General features: G+C 48.5%; 1 protein-coding gene across 1 annotated transcript in view; it reads left to right on the forward strand.

The window, feature by feature from the left end:
* The window catches only part of GSG1L (GSG1 like), a 59,408-nt gene that overhangs the window by 12,188 nt on the left and 28,014 nt on the right, over positions 1 to 19,206 (forward strand). The window contains exon 2 of the mRNA XM_056503718.1: positions 5,104 to 5,151. Coding sequence (XP_056359693.1) covers positions 5,104 to 5,151 — 48 coding nt within the window. The remainder of the gene's footprint in view (positions 1 to 5,103; positions 5,152 to 19,206) is intronic.

Consider the following 19,206-nt stretch of genomic DNA (forward strand, 5'->3'; position numbering starts at 1 on the left):
GACCCAGTCCATGTGCCCCTGCCCTGCCTTCCAGCTGCCCAGAGCAGCTCTAATTCCATGGCCAGGGAGGAATGCCAGGCTGGAAGGCAGAGCCAGGCATGTGTGATGTACCCAAAGATGGGCAGGGCAGGGCCCTGGAGCCAGAAAACCTGGGACCTGGTGGTTCTTTGGAACCTGTTTGCCTCGATTTTCTGGCAGCATTGAACTTGGGGGAGCTTGGGCTTTCATAATGTGCAGGGGCTAGAGAGGTGCTGAGCTGAGAGCTCTGCCTTGGGCAGTAGCAGTGTGTGTGTGACCCTCAGTGGGGCAGGAATGGGGCAGCCCCACTCTGCAGGGAAAGGAGGTGTCAGGGGCTCACCCACCTGCCTGGGCTGAGAGAACCCAGGGGTGACCCCCCCAACCTGTGCAGCTCTGGCCAGCAGTGCCCCCTGCCCTGCACAGCTCCTGCTCCCTGCTCACCCTGCCCTGCTCACCCTGCTCTCACAGCTCACCCTGCCCTGCTCTCACAGCTCACCCTGCCCTGCTCAGCCCTGCTCTCACAGCTCCTGCTCCCTGCTCACCCTGCCCTGCTCAGCCCTGCTCTCACAGCTCCTGCTCCCTGCTCACCCTGCCCTGCTCAGCCCTGCTCTCACAGCTCCTGCTCCCTGCTCAGCCAGGCTGGCACTGCACACAGCAGCTTTCATGATGGGTGTGTGCCACAGGATTGCAAGGCTTGGGAGCTTCCCAGCATGTTGTGAACAGGGAGGAGGAGGGGGAGGAGGATGAGGATGGGCTTCATGCTGCAGGCAAGACACAGAGATCATCCCCTGATACTGCCACAACTTTCTCTGAGTCCCTGGCACTGATGCAGGGATCAAATCCACACCTTCCTCTGTTTCCCAAGACCACACAGCATCCCAAAGCTGAGGAGAGACTGCCTTGGAGCTGGAAAGGATTCACCCTGCAGGGCTGAGGGACCTTCCCCAGCTGCAGAGCCACAGGATGGGAGAAGTCCCAGAGAGCTTGTCTGAGAGGAAAGGATGCTGAGCCTGATCTCTGAGAGGAAAGGAATGCTGAGCATGAGCTCTGAGAGGAAAGGATGCTGAGCCTGATCTCTGAAAGGATGCTGAGCATGATCTCTGAGAGGATGCTGAGCATGAGCTCTGAGAGGAAAGGATGCTGAGCCTGATCTCTGAGAGGATGCTGAGCCTGATCTCTGAGAGGAAAGGATGCTGAGCCTGAGCTCTGAGAGGAAAGGATGCTGAGCCTGAGCTCTGAGAGGAAAGGATGCTGAGCCTGATCTCTGAGAGGATGCTGAGCATGAGCTCTGAGAGGAAAGGATACTGAACATGATCCCAGCAAGCTGAGCTTGGAGACTTTAAGGCCCAGGGAATTCCTTTTCCTTCATCAGTCCTGCTGCTGGGCAAGCATTCAAAAACACACACACTTGTGCAAGCCTGGCACTGATGTCTCTGACCACACAGACCCCCAGACAGAGCTGTGCCTTCACCAGCACCCACAGACACATCACCCCCAGCACCTCTGCCTCCTCTGCCTGTCCAGGTGTGCAGATCCTGCTGAAACACCTCCTCTCTTCCCACTGCAGGTGCATGGGGACACCACCCTGCTGATCCCTCAGATATTTTCATGGGCTCTACATCTATTACCCACATACCTGGAGACTCTTCCCCACCCACCAGCTCAGTCTTTCCAGATGTGTCTCCTCCCACGCTCTGGCTGCTTCAGTTTGAAACTCTCCAGCAAGTTACAAATACTCATAGACATGCACATACACAGAATCAGATTGATTAATTAGCATCAATCAGATGAACTTTGGGCTCTGGCTAGCTCCCAGTCCTGTCTGTGACCCATGTCCCCTCCTTGGGAGGCCCAGCAGAGGCACAGCTGAGCCTGTGCAGGGTCCGTGTCATTAGGAGGGTGCATTTGCAAGGACTTGCACAGATGATGTTTCTGCCTCACCCTTGGGAAGCCACAGAAGAAGCTGGTGCCAAATTCTTTGCTCATGGCTGCTTGGGTGCTGGTCAGCCCTGTGTCCTCAGGCTGCAGCAGCTCCCTGTCCCTGCTGAGCTCCACAGAGCCTCACATGCCCTGCCACGGCCACTGCTCCTGTGTGGAACTGCACAGAGCTCCAGCCAGCTCCCACCTCTTCTTTCTGCTTGAGTGCAGTGCAGGAGAGGTCACTCCTTGGCTTTCTCTGTCAGGATCACAGCCACAAGTAAGGCAGGACTCTCAGGGGATGAATCCCAGAGACTCTTCTTGTTGCTTCTCTGAACAGCCTTTTCTGTATTCTCTAAAGACTCTCCAGGAGCCTGGTTAGGAGGAGAAGATGCATCTGGAAAAGGACAGCACAGCAGGATAAACTCTGCCAAGTCTAAAATTAAACTTAAGAGGGCTTAAGAGATCAGTTATACAAGATACCCAAAAATAACTTAGAATAAATCCTAAGAGGAACAGTGAAAGCACTGCTGACATCCTCAGTTCTCAGCGAGATGCATGTCTGCATGTGCAATGTGGCTGTGCTTTATAAATACCACCAGTGGTTGCCATTGAAAATGGAAGAGGGTTTTCCAGAGCAGAACAGCAAAGGGGAGGGTCTGGAAGTGCTGGTGCAGCTCCTACCATGACCTTCAGCAGCAAGCCAGGCACAATCAGCCATTCAGAGGGAGGTGGCATCCAGCCTCTTCTCTACCTCCAGGCTTTCTGTTTTGCTATGACTCCTAGAGGACTTTTCCTGGACACTCCAGCACTTTCTGCCCACATTAATTAAACTGGAGGCCTCACCACAGGGAGAGATGGTGCTCTGGGCAAGCTGAATTTGAGGCAGGAAGATGCACATTGCTCCCAACAGCCTGTGGCCACCCTCTCCCCTGTCCTGCAGAAAAGGCACCTACAGCCAAACACTCTGCTAACTCAGAGAAGCACTGCCCCAGCTCCCAGAGCAGCCTGTGCAGATTTTCTAGTAGCAAAGGCCATCCCCCTTTGCCTGTCTTGGGATAACATTCTGGAGAGTCAGGTTTTTGTCAAAGGTTTCCAGTAATATGGCTTTGGATTCACTGTAGCACAAGTGAGGGATGATCAGTGACAGCTTGAAGTCAGGTTCAAATAAAACTATGATAAAAGTAATAACTTACAGCTGAAAAAAAAAGAAATCACAAAACCCAGACCCAAACGTCAGATCCATATGGCTAGAATGAAAAATCCTGCTTAATCTGCTTATATCAAGTCCAAATCTAGAGGTCACTATCCCTATATTCCCTTGATTTTATGTCAATAACATTCCTGAGAAACCTCATGCCCTAAAACTCAGAGGCTCTGGATGGGAATGTTTTCTACTTACACCTCAGTATCTTTTATAGCCCACTTACTTATCTGGATTTCTTGGTCAGGAGCCTGAAGTAAAGAACCTGGGGGAGCTGGGCTTGTTCATGTCCCTACAAACAGAGAAAGGATGAGTGCATTGATGCCACAGCAGCTGTGGAATTTTGGGTTGGGTGTAAGGAAACACTTCTCCAGAAGTGGAGCAGAGTGGGAAGAAACTTCATCTTTTGGGCATCACCATCCTTGATGCATTTCAGAATTTGGGTGGGAAAAGTCCCAGCCCTGCTCTGTGATCCCTGTGATCATTCCTCTGTGAGGAAATGTGCGGGGCTGGTGATTTCTGTGATCCATCAGTTATCTTTCCATCTGTCTGCCCAAATTTACTGACACCTGCTCAGACACAGCCTGCCCTGCCCACCCCCTTGGAAACAGAGATGCTGCTTTGGCAAGCCAAGGGTCATTTCCCTTTCTTGGCTGTCCTCTGGATTGACAGAGTAGAAATCCTTCCCCTGGACATATCAAAATGTGAATTTCAATGTCAAGTGAACCTTTTCTTTTACAGCTACTTATACATAGACAACAGACTATGGACACATCACCTCTCAGTGTATTTAGCACAGATTTAAAGTTGCAAAAAGTAAATAAAAAGTAGTAATACTAGCATTATAATAATAGATTCTTATGTAAGCACAGCTATCATTTGAATGGTGAGGTTCATCTCAATCTTGCCAGCAAAGACACAAGAAAGATGAACACTTCATATTGGTTTTTATGTATACTGAATTACAAATAAGAAAAAAACACACTGACTTCAACCTCACTGTGGCATTTCACTGTTTATTCTTTTTTAATGGCTCACCTTTCCCAGATTAGTCTTTTGAACTTTGTAATTAAAAACGAGCAAAGCTAATTAAAAAAAAAAAAAAATAACAGCCTAGTCCCATAACTGCCTTTGCATCAATTAAAGTCTTAAAGGGCAAAATGGGCTCTATCCCATGACCTCTGGCAGATGTGCCAGCACTCCCTGCAGCACATAATATTGAAAGGAACACATACACTTGGTGGAGGGATGCACCCAGGGCAGAGGAATTATTATATCATATTTGGTTACCTGAAGAAATGAAAAAGAAAGGTCAAAGCACCCACCCTAAGATAAATTTCCTGTTCAGAAACTTCTCAAGAATCCCAGCAAGGCCAAAGGTGGAGTCCAAAACACAGAGAGAGAGTTTAATTGTGGGGCACAGGGAGTGGCACAGGCTGTGATGCTCAGAGCAAGGCATTTGCCTGCTTTTTAAACAATTTTTTTTTAAACATTTCTACATTTGCTTAGCTTCAGGTTTTGTTTTGTGTGTCACATCACACACAGTGCCCATGGCAGTGGGAGGTTTGGGGACACTGGTGGGGCACAGGCACTGTGTGGTGAGGACATAAAGGATGCAGAAGTGTGGGTCCCAGTGCCACCTGCTGAGGTGTCTGTCCCTGGGCCACCCTACAGAGCCCAGCACTGTTCTGCCCTTGGCAAGGAGCATCACTGGCCCAGCAGGGGCTCAGCCAGCAGGGAAGGATTTCCTTCTCTCCCTGTAACCCCCACTGAAATCCAGGGGTGCAATCCCCAGGGAATTGGGCACAGTGGGTTTGGGCAGGGTGGAGAGCAGGGGAATGTCTGTCCCCAGAGTGAGACAACCCCAAGGTCCTGGACAGACTGGGGTGGGAGTGAGGGCAGGAGCCCCAGGCAGAGCAAACCAACCAGCTTCTGTCTCCTAAAACAATCCTTTTCTTTTCAAGGTGAAAAATGTCGAAGTTTTATTGACCTTGCCCCGGCTTCTGAAAAAGGTAAGACCACACTGCCAAGGCTTTTTCCCATTTTATAGATGGTAAAATACCCAAGTAAATGGACAGAATGTCAATGCATTGTGGTGGTATCTGAGTGCCAGGGGCAGCTCAGCTCCCTCAGCACCCAGGGAGTCACCCACATCACACAAAGCCAGCTGAAACAAGCTCCAAGGGCTTGTGGCAGCTCTTTGCTCACTTTATGCACGTCTGTCATTTATCTGATCTTAACTCAGACGGCTTTCTTCAAGAAAAATAGAGATTTATATTGTGAGACAGGCATTGCCCTTCTTCCTCTAGCAAGGAAGGAAATGCTGCATGGCCTCCACAGACCATGAAATGCAGTAGAGTACCAAATATCTCTTTGTGAGAAGGAATCACCCAGATGCTTCTTTGGTTTGTTTACCCTTGTGAAAAGTTATATATTCATGTGTACAGAAGCAGGTTGCAACCATTTTCCTCACCCTGGTATAGGAGTTTAATTGATTAAGTATTGAGATTTCTTTCATTTTCAGGAGCAATTTACCCCATATTTGAAAATCTATAAGGGGAAAAAAATGCACAGAATTCAATTAAAGTGAGCAGAGCCCATCCTGGTCCCAGCTGATGAGGGACCCCATATATTTTGTCAGATCAGTTGAGACAATCCCCAAACCTTTTGGGCACAGGGTGGAGGCTCAGTGGAGCAGCAGTAAGTGGCATAAGGAACAACTTTCCTTAATTTGCCTGAATTGCTGATCCACTGGAAAACGGGAAGAAAGGCAATTACTGCTAATAAAGCAGGGGGATATTGCAGGGAGAGGAGCAGCCACAGAGCCTCTGTGAAATTCATTGTAAGCAAACCCAAATAAATGATGCACATAAGGGAAGAGCAAGGCTGGGATTAGCTTGGCTAATGGGCTCTGAGTTAAATCTCACACACACAAACGGGACCTTGGGGCACAAAGGCTCTGATGAAACCACCAGCTCCACGCCCAGCAGCCACCAGAAAACAAAGTGTGTGCTGGAAAACATCACAAAAGGACTCTCTGATGCCTTCTCAGGCTACCTAAAAACAGAAGCCAGGCAAAATGAAGAGAATAAAAAGCAGGTGTATTTGTTGAAATGCCTTCAGGTACTTTTCAGGCAGACAATAGGTCACAGGTTTTCACACTTTCATAAATTTGGTCCATTTGCCTATTGGGGTTAATCTTCCAATGACAGCTTCACGTTATAAAGTCATTTACCCCAAGTTTGCTCCCCCAACTCACTTTTATTTACATTTCTCAGGGCCTGAGGCAGTGAGGTGTCCCTGATTCCCAGCTTGGAGAGGAATTGTTGTGTCTGACCAAAATGGGAGAGCAGCAGCTCCCACTGTGTGTGGAGTTTGGAGTTATACACTACAGAATTACAAATATATGAAAAATATAAAAGCTGAAATCCTCAGGTATTATCAGGAGCAGGGCAGAGAGCCACAGAGCTGAAAGCTGCAGTTTTCTGTTATGCAGTGGGGCATTTTGTGCTTTTTTGTGCAGCATTTTGTGCTTTTTAGTGCAGCTCCCAGAACAGCAGCGAGGATATCAAAGTTCTGGAAAGTTCTGAACAAGGATGGGAGTAGGGCAGCATCCTGCAGGAGAGGGACAGGAGGAGGGAGAATGGGCAGGGACAGGGTGTGAGAGGAGCTGAGGGCACTGGGGAAGGGGAGCTCCTGTCAGGGACTGAGCACAGCAAGCACAAGGTGCCTGCTCTAAAGGCACTGGGCTGGTTTTCTGCTTCACCCCCTTCTGAGAAACTTCATTATGGTGCATAATGCTTGGTGGCATCACCCACACACTTTCCAAAACAGCATTTAGTGCTTTACTTTTAGGATTTCTTTTGGTTGTGTGAAATGCTGTCAGCATTTTTTTTTTTTTCCAGGAGAATTTTAGAGTTGCTGCATGATGTCAGTGCATATTTCTAGACAATTCTATTTTTCTTTTTTGAGGAAGGAAGGCTCTTACTGTGTAGTGTTATAAAGAAAATTCTATCTATTTCAGAAGACTTTCCATGGAGTTGTAAGTCATATTGACAGAAAGAGAGGGGAATGCTTTGTCAGAGGTGGAAAGTGCTGACCATCACTCATAAACACAACCAGGATAAATTCCACAACTGTACATCAAGTTGGAACTGCAACATGGTTAATCTGGAATTTTCACCATCAGCCTTTTGCTCTGCAGAGCTACTTGCACCACATGTGAAGAGAAAATTGATGTCTGAGTTACTTTCATTGAAGAGTTCTTTAATGTCTTGATTTAATTTGCTTTTTTCCAGTTAGAAGGAGCTTCCCATTCCTTTAATTTCTCTCTCAGCATTGACTTTAATGGTCAGAGGCTTCTCAACTACTCAGTTCCAGCCATTCCAAGTCAATGAGAAAGGATGAAATACAGGGAATAGCAAATCTGAGTTCAATTCAAACATTGTGGTTTTCACAGGAAATCATGTAACTGGGAAATTTGGGACTAAACTTATCTTCAAAATGAGACTGCAACTTACTCACTCTCTGTACATATTCTTAGCATCACTTACCACCAAGAAGTGGTTTGTTTCTCTGAAATGTCTCTGCAATACAAGCTCCATTACTGCAGCTGAGCACTGAGGTTTCCCAAAGTTTTCCTTTTGGCTGGTTTTCCCTGATCCAAAGAGAATCCCTGTCTGACCAGCTTCTACACTAAATACAGGCTCTTCAAGCCCTTGCCTGTTTCTGAGCACATCATCTTTCACTTTTAAGACATGTTAGGAACAAACTCAGTGTAGCTGCACAGCCCAACTTTGCTGGAGTCCACCACCAATTAACAGCAAGGTGGAGTTAAACTCCTGCAGATTATTTAAAACCTTCTGATATAGGGGGAAAAAAAAACTATCAGAAAAACTCACAGTCAATGAAACCATCCATCATGAGGTCTAGTCACATCCTTACCACAAACCTTGCATTCATAAATGAAAATTCTTACAGTAAAAATCTAATAGCTTATGGCTAAGCTTCCTATCTTTATGCATTAGTGCTGATCTCCAGTGCAGCTGGAAAATGTTTCTCTGATCAGTTAATGTACCCTTTTCATATATCTCACCAATGACATCTACTAAAAGGAGGCAGCAAAATTTGGGGCAAACAGACCCACAGTATGGTATAAATAAGCATTTCCAACCCACACTAGGAGAGCTTTTTCCTGCATTTAAGGCAGCTGCCAGCAATCTGTCAGAACCTCATAAGCCTAACATTGAATTTATTAGCTGTTGCTGGTTCTTAGTGCCAAAGCTGCTTAGCAAAATCAGCTTCATGATGGTAGATATTAACTAGGAAAAAAATCATTTTCCTATGAGAGTTTACATTTGCTATTGATAAAAATGATAGAGCAATAGCTGGTTACAGTGGCCAGGACTTTTAATGGGCTCTCACAGAGCAGCTGTTGGGTCCCACTAAGTGCTCTAATTTTCACTGCAGACAGGAGCAGTAAGACAGCAAATATTTCCAAAAGGAATTTGAAGGGAGCTGGCAAAGTAGGCTGGACCTGATATTTCAGTTCTCAGTTGCTTCTGGGATATTCTCCACAGAACTTTACCAAAGTTTTGTTGCTGCTGAACCAGAGCAGTGAGGCTGGCACACTCCTCACCACACTCCTCCTCCCATGGCACCTGCTGCCATCCCCTTCCCATGGCCCCAGATCTGTGCCCCAGGGAAGCCCCAAAAGGAGGATGCCTTCAAGAGGAGGAAACCAAGCCCAAAAATCACATCTGGAAACCATGACACCACAATGGAGAGCAAAGGGTCCCATCAAATGACCTGATAAATGGCTCCAGGGACTCCTTAACACCACCAGGTGTTCCTGCCCCTGCCTGGGGCTGTGTGGGGGTTCCTGCATCCTTCTCCTTCCATCCAGCTCCTGCATCCTGCTCTGAACGTGTCACTGCCAGCCCCAGGGAGAGCCAGAGGCTGAGCCCAGCCCAGCTCCTGGGGCAGGAGGAACCAGCTGCCAGCAGCACTGGTGCTGGGAGCATTTCACTGCAGAAGAGCAGGGCTGTGCAGGAAATGTGGTGCCCAGGGGTCCCTGGGATGGTGCTGGAGGAGGCTGTGGCTTTGCAGGCACCTGGAAAGGAGGGACTCTGGCCTGAGCAGCCTGGGGAAGCTCAGGAACAGGCTCAGATGTCAATGCTGGCTCCACACAACACAGGACAAGGTGTGCTGCAGCCTGGTCCAGCTTGCCCCAGTGCTCTGCAGTACCTGATTTGGAAGAGCAATTCCCACAGGGAATGGCAAGGCCATCAGCAGCTGCCTGAATTGCTTCCTACCCACTGATAAACTCCCATGCACAAAATAAACAAGGCTTTAAACCCCAGAGGCTGAGGCAAGGCAAAACAGTGCAGAAGGAAAATGCTCATGGCTAGTGAGCACTGAACAACCCAAAATCTTACAGGGGGCCCTTTTAAATGAGAGCCTGTCCTGGCAGAGGTAGGAGATGCCTCCTGCACATCACAACAGCCTGTGATGTGCATCCTGGAGAGATGAAGCAATAACAATTCTGTATGGCCTAAAACGTGGCTGGCAGAGCTAAAGTAGCACATGGCAAACAGCAAGTAAACAAATCAAGTCTCACCTAAACACAGCACAGAAAAAAAGAGAAAGCTAAGCCAGTTCTGTACATGCTCCTAAACCAGCACTCCAACAGCAATTAGTGAGAAGAGAAAAACTAGATGCCTGATTTTAATGGATCCTGACATAATAGGTGTACCAGAAATTTGATGGCAGAAAGATAATTAGAGGGACAATAACATCTTGGTGCTGATTACACTGAAAGACAAAGCAGATGTCATGTACTAAAGCTGAATCAGAATAACAAGGTAATGTCATTAATGAGCAACACAATCTCTGTGGATGGATTCCATGCTCAGATAAAAAAATGCAGAATTGTGTTAGTGATCACCCCTTGGGACAGCTTCAGAGACAGCAGGGTTAAATTTGATAGCAGAGAAGGTGCAAGGACAGAAAACAAAACAGCAGGAGCTGCCTCTCAAACACCATGCACAGACCAAGAAATGTTATGCATGATGTAGAGACAAAATTTGGATTTGAGCAGGGGGAATAAGTGGGAAACCTGTTATTCTTGACTCACCCCTGCACTTGATTCAAACTGTTAGTAAGAGATCCCTTGCATGGCTGACTAACAGATTCAGCATCCTTCAGAAGCAATAAAACTGTTTTTAGAAGTTGTGAGGAAGGGAACCCAAGACAAGCTAGAGCTGATTAAAACACATTAAAATGTTCAGCTAAAAGGACAACCGAAGCTTGAGAGCCTGCAAACCACTGGACAGAGTGCAGGCCTCTGCAGCATGAAAAACCCTTCCCAGCCACTGAGTGACTGGGAGCAAATGGCAGATAATGATCAGTGTTGGTAAATGCCAAGTGGGGAGCATGAAGAGTCATCCTACCTTTACATGTATAGTGATGGGATCTGAATTAGCTTTTCCCCTCAGGATAGAGTTCTTGGAGAGATGACAGACACTTCTATGAAAACACTAATTCACTGCTCTGCAGAGATTAGGATGAAAAAGAAATATTAGGATCATGGTAGGAAACAAAGAACAAAATAAAAAAGTCACCATGCCACCACAAGTACTCATGATGTGCCCACCTGCAGCTCCCTGTGAGCACCTCTCTTCCCTCCCTGCCTGCCCCAGCTCAAAGCACTGACAATAAAATTTAAAGACATAGCAAGAACAGTGACATTTATGGTCAAAAATTGGGAAATACTTGTTTGTATGAGAAGGACAACACAGAGCAGATTTCAGGCTAGAAAAAAAAAGACAAACAGAGACTTGTAACAGCCAAGTTAAAAAACAAACCTCTTTTTTTATGTACTGGGTAGATGTTCCCAAGAAGAAAAACAGAGGATCAGTTTTCTAAGAGGAGCATTTAGAGACCTGCATCAGTAAAAAGAAATGTAGCTGGGTCTCCCAAAAGAACTGTACACTTTCCAAAACAGCCTCTATATTCTTCTTGAATACTTCCTGTTGCATTATTGTTCACATATCTGCAACAGGGTGAATCCACACCCACACAGACAAATACCTGTGCTCTTGTCAGAGGAGAGCTATGATTAAATATGCAGGAAAAAATGTGTTACTGGTATTTTATCTGTGTCTTCTTACACATCTGTTAGGAATCACTGAAGTTAGTTTTAAAAGGCAATTAGACAATTCTTACCTGCAGAATTCAAACTAGGAAAGAGGAAACAGTCTTGTTTTTCACACTGGGGATGGCAAAGGTGTGGGGAACACTGAGAACATCACTCATTTCTCAGGCCAGTGCTGAGGGTGGAAGTACATCACTGTTGGTCTTCAAAGGAAAACACTGAGCCCAAATATATTTAACAAGGTACATGGGATATTCCTCCTTCAGAGTACTCTTCATCATCTTTTCCACTCTCTTGCTCTACTCATTATATTACTACTACACCAGGAAAAAGAGAATATGGATACAAAGATATCCAACAGTCTGCTCAGGATCACACACAGGATTCAATCTGCCTGATGCCAGAGCCATCAAAAGTCATAGAAAACACATCACCACATGGAAGAGAATCATTTCATGAGTCACAGCTCCACCTCACCTTCCAAAATAAAGAAACTAAAGAGCTAAAGCTGCACAAAACCAAACCCAGCTTCTCCTCCCTCCCCTCAGCAGGGAGGGTGTCTCTCCTCTGGTTCCCCACGTTGAGCAATGCACAGCCTGGGTGCCAGCCTTTCCCTGCCTGGCTGGGCTGGCAGCAGAGGCAGTTCCAGGTGCCCCAGGTGCCACCTGGGTGGGGCTGGCAGTGTCTGAGGGCTCTGTGTGAGCCTCTCCCAGCAGCACAGCACGGGCAGATGGCCACAACCAGCAGCACTCAGCCCTGCCAGCCACTGCAGTGCTCAGGGCTCACTCTCCCCACCTTTCTCTACTGATCACTCCAGTATTTCTGGCTTGTAACTCCCAGTGTTGGGGTAGAAGAGAAGAGCAGATGACTAAACCTGTGTGAATGGCACTGGAAGAGAGAGTGAGATTTCCATAAAGCTGCCCTGCTGCTCTTCCTAAACAATGTGCACAACATTGCTCAGTGTGTGCCCATTTGCCTTATTTTTTCCTCTCTCCTCTCTTGAAGGAGAGAGATTTAAGTGAGATCCCAGTGTCAGTTCCAACAAAGCCACCAAGTCTGATAAAGCAGAGCAATGAGTCAAGAAGCACAAGGACAGCAAAAACAGGCTAGGAGACACTTAGCAGAACTTTTTGTTGCTGCTGACATGAGCAGGGTGACAACTGCCCATGTCCCACAGTGTGAATGGGCCAAGGAGGAGAATGAAATCAGTTTGCACAAAGAGATGAGACCCTCTGTGCAAGCTCTGCTCCTCCCACGTGGGCTGACATCTGCCTAGATGATTCTCTTGTGGTTTCCCAGTGGTTTGTGGCATTCAGGAATTTTGGGGACAATGACTGTGAAGCACAGGAGCACCTTCTCCCCCAGGCAGCAGCAGTGTCTGGGTTAGCAGCTGCAGCAGGAGGTGAGGAGGTTCCCCACTGTCACTGTGGGGCTAGGAAACAGCAAAAGAACACAGCAACACAACTCCCAAGCAGCAAGGAGTGATTTATTGAAAAGCTATGGCAGATATATATAAAAACAAAGTGGAAAAGACTCATTGGTCAAAGGCAGCACCTCTCTGAAAACAAGCTCTCTGCAAAATATCACCAGACACTCACACAGCTCAGTGGTCAACACCAGGTGTCTGTCTGTGTTTTCTTTCTACCTTTCCTTGTTTTGTCTCTGAGAAAGGTTCCCAGCCTGGGAAAGATTTAGGCTGGAGCAGAGGAAAGTCAACAGCCTGGGAAAAACCAGGTTAGGTTCCCCACGAGCCTTCAGCAGTGTCCACACCACAGGACACTGCTGTGTCCTCAGCTGCCCAAAAATGCAGCACTGGCTTGTCCTTCGAGTGCCACACTCTGGATTTCACCTCAGCCAGGCACGAGGGCTCTTTAGGAGCACACACTGCTCAGCTCCACTGCTGTGAGCAGACAGAAGGCTTTGGGTCATAGGATGAGCTGTGATGCAGAAAACCCCAAAGCTTCTGCCTGCCTGCACCTGGCTGTCTGAGCTGGCTCAGGCTGAGCTGGCAGGGCACTGGAGCTGCTGTCCCAGCTCAGACAGACCTGGCCCAGGGCAGAGTGTGACACTGGGTGAGGAGCAGCTCCTCGCCTGTCCCAGGGCAGAGTGTGACACTGAGTGATGAGCAGCTCCTCGCCTGTCCCAGGGCAGAGTGTGACACTGAGTGAGGAGCAGCTCCACGCCTGTCCCAGGGCAGAGTGTGACACCGGGTGATGAGCAGCTCCACGCCTGTCCCAGGGCAGAGTGTGACACCGGGTGATGAGCAGCTCCTCGCCTGTCCCAGGGCAGAGTGTGACACCGGGTGATGAGCAGCTCCTCGCCTGTCCCAGGGCAGAGTGTGACACCGGGTGATGAGCAGCTCCTCGCCTGTCCCAGGGCAGAGTGTGACACTGGGTGATGAGCAGCTCCTCGCCTGGCCCAGGGCTCTCTGCTGCCTGCAGCACTGCCCAGCCTGGCCATGGCTCAGGGGCAGGGTGTGGCAGCAGGTGTGACAGGGTGTGACAGCAGGGTGTGACAGGGTGTGGCAGCAGGGTGTGGCAGCTCAGGGGAGGCTGCCCTGGTCACCCCTGCTCTGGGGAGGGCTGGGGAGCAGCTCCACAGAGCCACAACCAGCACAGGCTGAGGCACTGGCTGTTCCCAAGGAAGGATTCCCACTGAGCCATTCTGAATATGCCCCAATTAGGAAGCTAATTTTCTGTCTGAAAGGTCCCTCAGAAATCAATGCAGATTCCAGACCATTTCTTCTTGGGCACTGCTCAGGCAGGCTGGGCTTTCAGCAGGCAGCATGGCAGCTGATACACTCATTTATGGGTTTCTTTATGCTGGGTAATTTCCCAGCCACTCTCCAAAATGCATGACAGACATTTCCAGGCACACAACCCCTGCCTTTGCTGGGTATAACATGGTCAACATGACTCTGCAGCATCCTTCAGGAACAGCAATGTGACTGTCCCTGAAGAAATCCTTCAAGAGCACACAGCTCATGTTTATGGATTCAAAATGCTTTGAACTCACCAGCAATTCCTCTGTTGGCCACCTCTTCAGTGTTCCTTGAGAACATGCACCAACACTGGATCTCTGACAGTCATTTCCATGGCCTGAGCAGCCTGGAGGAGCATCCAGAAGAGGATTTCACTATTTCACCTGGAGATAGGACCTCAAAATCTGGCATCAGATCCCATTGGCTTAATGAGCTGGCACCAAAACCCAACTTTCCTGATGTGACAAATATGCATCAAACTGCATGGCTGCATGTGACTGTAGGTGGTAGGAGGTACAGATGGGACTTAAACTCTCCAGGACTGGTTTGTCGGCCGCATTAACCTCAAAAACTCAACAGTAATTGAAATTATGGAACTCTGGCGTTCCAGAAACAGCAACAAATATTTCTTTATCATCCTGCACATAATCCCATTCAAATTCTTGGTGTTTTAATCCAAATTGCTAACGAGCATGAGAATGGTTTCAATAATGAACACAAGAATCATCTCTGTATTTTGTGGGGAAGGAGCACAGAAGAATGTGCCAGGCTTGACAAGCCTCAGTTTACCCAGAGCTCTCTCCTGGAAAGGATGGAGTGAGATTCTTCCTCTCACTGTCAGACAGGATGTTCCATTTGTGTCATCTCTTCAGGGCTGTCAGCAATACCCTTTTGCTATCATCTGGGCTCAGGGGGATGCACTCACGTTGATGTCCCCCTTTGCACAGCTGCATTCACCTGGGCTCAGATCTATGCATTCAGATCTGTGGCTCTCCCTTCAAAATGCTGGAGCTCTCTGCTGTCTGACAGAAAGGCAAGGGCTGACCCTGCCAGGTGGTTCAAGGAGTGCCCCAAACCCCAGTGATGTCGTGGGTGACAGTTCTCCTCTCAGCCAGAATGACGAGTATGCTCACTTCACTGCAGAGTAAAATCAGTTTCCTTGTAACAATGCTGCTGCAGGACCTGAGCCCTTGAGGAGGTGCCACTGGTGCTTCTCACCATGAACTGCACAGAGAAGACAATCTCTCACACATGGATTGGAAATAACAAAGCTCAGAGACACAAAGTTCTTTAATGTTCCAGCTACTGCCCTGATCTTCTTCCTGCCATGAGATCAGACATGAATGTGATATGACTCCTTCTGATGCAGGCGCCCTATGATAAAAGTTGATTTATGTGAAATCTTTTGGTGAGTCCCCAGTTTTTAATCTCAAATTCTGGGTGAGAAGCTGAGCCCAGGTCCTGTACTTTCAGGGATTTTGCTTCACAGGGAGGTTGTCCTGAAGCTGGTGACCATTTTTCACAATCTGTGCTGCTCAGAGCAATCCCACCTGGGACATACAGCTTATCTGGGAGCAAAGATGCAAAGTGTCCCACAGCACACAGAATCAGCTCTGCCATTGCCAGCAGCACTGCTGAGGGGTGACAGAGCAGCTGGTGGAGAACACCAGGGACACAGTGACAGGAAAAGGAGTGTTGGAACAGGAGGTGTGGGTGGACTGGTGTCAGTGGTCACCCAGAGCACAGTGCCCAGCTCCCTGCAGCTCCTCAGGCACCAGGATGGGAGATCCAGGAGGGGCTGATGTGCCACAGGAAGGACAGGCCAGCACAGAACAGGACATGCGGACCCAGCACGTTCTCCTCACCTAAAAAAAGCCCAGCAGGCGTGAGGAGCACTTGACAGCTGTCATCCTCTGCACCATGCCAGGAATCCTGGAAAGACTGGCTGAACACATCCCTGTGTGCTTGGATGCTGGGTGGGCTCTTCACACACACCCACCCTCCTGAGGAGGAGTGTGCAGGAGTGCCACCAAAACCACTTGGGGTTTAGTTTTGCTTTAAATCCAAGACTCTCTTTTCCTGGGAGGTTTCACATTGGAATGTCCTTGGCACTGTGGCACATCCAGCTGAGCTCTCTGCACAGGCAGCAGAGGATTTGTAGAGCAAACAAACATAAACAGGATGGAGACCAAAAAGATGAGAGGAATCTGTTGATTGATGACAGCACAGATCCTCAGTTACAGACCATCCAGGTAGAGCTCTCTAAATGAACCAAGTACTGACTCTTCTGAAAGAAAGATTTTTCATAAAAGCTGAGTTAGGCCAGACAGATCCCTGGGGCAGAGTGCACAGGCTGGAGGGGAGCAAGCAGACAGAAAAGATGACAGCAGAGAAGATTGGAAAAGAGAAAAATCCCCTGGAGATCTTCTTCCCTGTCACCTGGAATGACTGAGGTCCCCTCAGGAGAAGGAGCTCTCCACCTTGCAGGAAGGAGGCTGGAAGAGGTTGTGAGAGGAAGAGATGCCAAGTGACTGCCTCATGAATCTCATGTTGAGAGAGGAGCAGTGGGAGATCACTTCACCATCAGCACAGAGCAGAAAGACTCTGTCTCCTGAATTAATAACCTGAAACAACTCTTCTGCTTCAGGCAGCCACAGGAAAATGCAAAATTCAGACACAGGTTGCATTTTCTGGGTGTTGTTATTTCAGATGAAATTCAAAATCAGAGAAGCAGGACAGGACATAGAGCTATGCAAACACTGCATGTGGGACTTGCCTTTCCCCACATTAGAGGCACTAAAAAAAAGGCACAGAGCAGGGATTGAGTTATATCATGGAATAAGACAAGAGAGTTCCTTGGCAGATATGAACAAAGCCCCAAAAAAGTAGTAATTGACTATGCCTCCCACAGCAAACTCACCCAGCCTTTGTGTCTTGTCAGAGAAAGGATTTACAGGAGAGCAAAACTCACATCTCATTGAGCTTTTCATCCTTTCCTTGCAAGGTTATCCTGCTGGCAAAGCCACTGTTATCCCAGCCCTGTGGGAAGGGAAGCCAAAGCAGTCCCTGTGCCACCAGCCAGGTGCTCCTCCCTCCTGTTCCCTTCTCTCCCCAGGAGGATGCAGGGCACCAGCTGGGCCCCCAGCCCCTCCAGGCTCAGCCCCAGAGCCCTCCTGTCCCCTGGACACAGGGACACGTGCACCTCCCAGCTCCTGCTCTCCCAAAATCACTGCCCTGCTGCCTGCAGCACCACTCCTGGGTGGGCAACACAGAGAGAGCATTTACAGAGCTGAGTACATCACCTGAACCCCCAGAGCCATCAACCAAACCCCCAAAACCACCCACCAGAGCCCTCCTGCAGGGCTGCACTCCAGCTTCTTCCCCTCTCTTAGGCAGATCCAGGATGCCCCTGGCCCAGAGCAGAGCCCAGCACTTGTCCTGGTTGGATTTATTGGGGTTGGTGACACACTCAGGTCTACCAAGATCTCTCTCTGTGGACCCTCCATTCCCAAGGTCTCCTCCTGATTTAGGATCACCAGAAGCAAATCTCCTAGAGTGTGTCCAAGTCATTGATAAAAACCCCAAGAGGACTGAGCAGCACCAGGCTGGTGTCACCCCATGGGCTCCCTGAGCTCCTGGAGCCCAGCTGTGCCCCAGGGAGGCAGAGATGGAGCCACACCCCAGGGTGAGCTGTGACACTGTCCTGGTGTGCACAGAGCACCAGTGAGGGCCCACAGGGCAGCAAACACCTGGGCAGGTGTGCTGGACGTTCACATTTCAAGTGTGGGCTAAATGAATTGCAGCTCATTAGTTAGAGCTCTCTGCTGCCTCAGCTTTTCCAAACTCACATCATTCCATCATTCTCTGATCATAGACACTGCTGGCTGGAGAAAATGAGGCAGAATCCCTCCCAAACCCTGCTGTATCTCAGAACAACACTCCTGCTCTCCCTCACTTGCATTCCTTTCTGGAAGAGTGTGCCAGTTGCCTGATACCAAATTGACTAAGAGGAGTGAGATAAGCAGCTGTTTGCTGTTGATAGATGCAATATTGCACACACAGCCACTGTGAGCAATTAAAAGCTTTATTTATTACTATCTCTGTGGTGTGGTTTAAGAACTCAAAAGGTCAGCTACAGTGGCACCAACAAATAGCACATATTAATTAGATGTAATTATATAGATGAATTCTCAGGCAAAATATGAGCTGGGATCAGCATGGTCACCAAGAGGACACTCAAATATTTGATAAAAGTGAGACTGCATATCTGGCTTGATAAGCTGGACTGTAGGCTTTATCACACATGTGCTCTCACAGTGAGGAGGGAAGGTATTAATATAAGTGAAGCCTGTAGCAGTCTCTATGGTTACAGCCAGCATTTTCTAATATAAGCCATTGTCTTCAGATGCTTAACTTTCCATGTTTCAACTGCTTAGGCTGAAATTTTCCATCACTGCTCATTGTTTCCAGGTGAATTCTCTAGCAATCAGGTTAGCAAATGTACTGGAGAATTCGAGCAGATTCTCATGCTGAAGCAGCAATTGGAAATTGGGCAGGGACTCAATCTTATCATCTGTTCCCATCCTCTCCAATTTGCCCCTTGGCTTGGTGACTTTCAAAGACTCAGCAGATCCTGCTGGAGGTTTTGTGCCAAAGGTGACATCTCCTGGTGGAGCAGCAGTCCCTGCTGGGCACTGCCACAGCCTGGCTCTCAGGGCTGCACAGGGGCTCAGAACTCCAGCCAGGCTGAGTTTTGCAGCTGCACTCCCCAGCTGAGTGTGTTACAAACATCTGTGCCCTCCCTGCTGGAACTGGGGCAGTTCCTGTGGCACAAACCCTGAGCCAGAGCTGCCATCCTGCAGGGCTCCAGGTCCTCCTCACAGCCCCCAACACCAGGCTGTGGCAAGGATTTTGAAAGATGGGCTGAAATATTTTCTTTGTGGAAAAGAGGCATCCAAGGCTGCCCAGCTCCCAGCACGCAGACAGGCATCCTGTGCATCACCTCCCTGCCTGCTGGGTTTTGCTCATCTAAACTGTGCCACAGGTGGGAAAATTAATTCTCAGAGGAGCCCAGAGGTTCTCACACGTATCCACAGAGGTTGTGTGGCCAAGCTGAACAAGAACAAGAACAGCTGGTTCCATCTGCAGTGT

This window comes from Oenanthe melanoleuca, chromosome 14 (assembly GCF_029582105.1).
Source record: "Oenanthe melanoleuca isolate GR-GAL-2019-014 chromosome 14, OMel1.0, whole genome shotgun sequence".
Lineage (NCBI taxonomy): Eukaryota > Metazoa > Chordata > Aves > Passeriformes > Muscicapidae > Oenanthe > Oenanthe melanoleuca.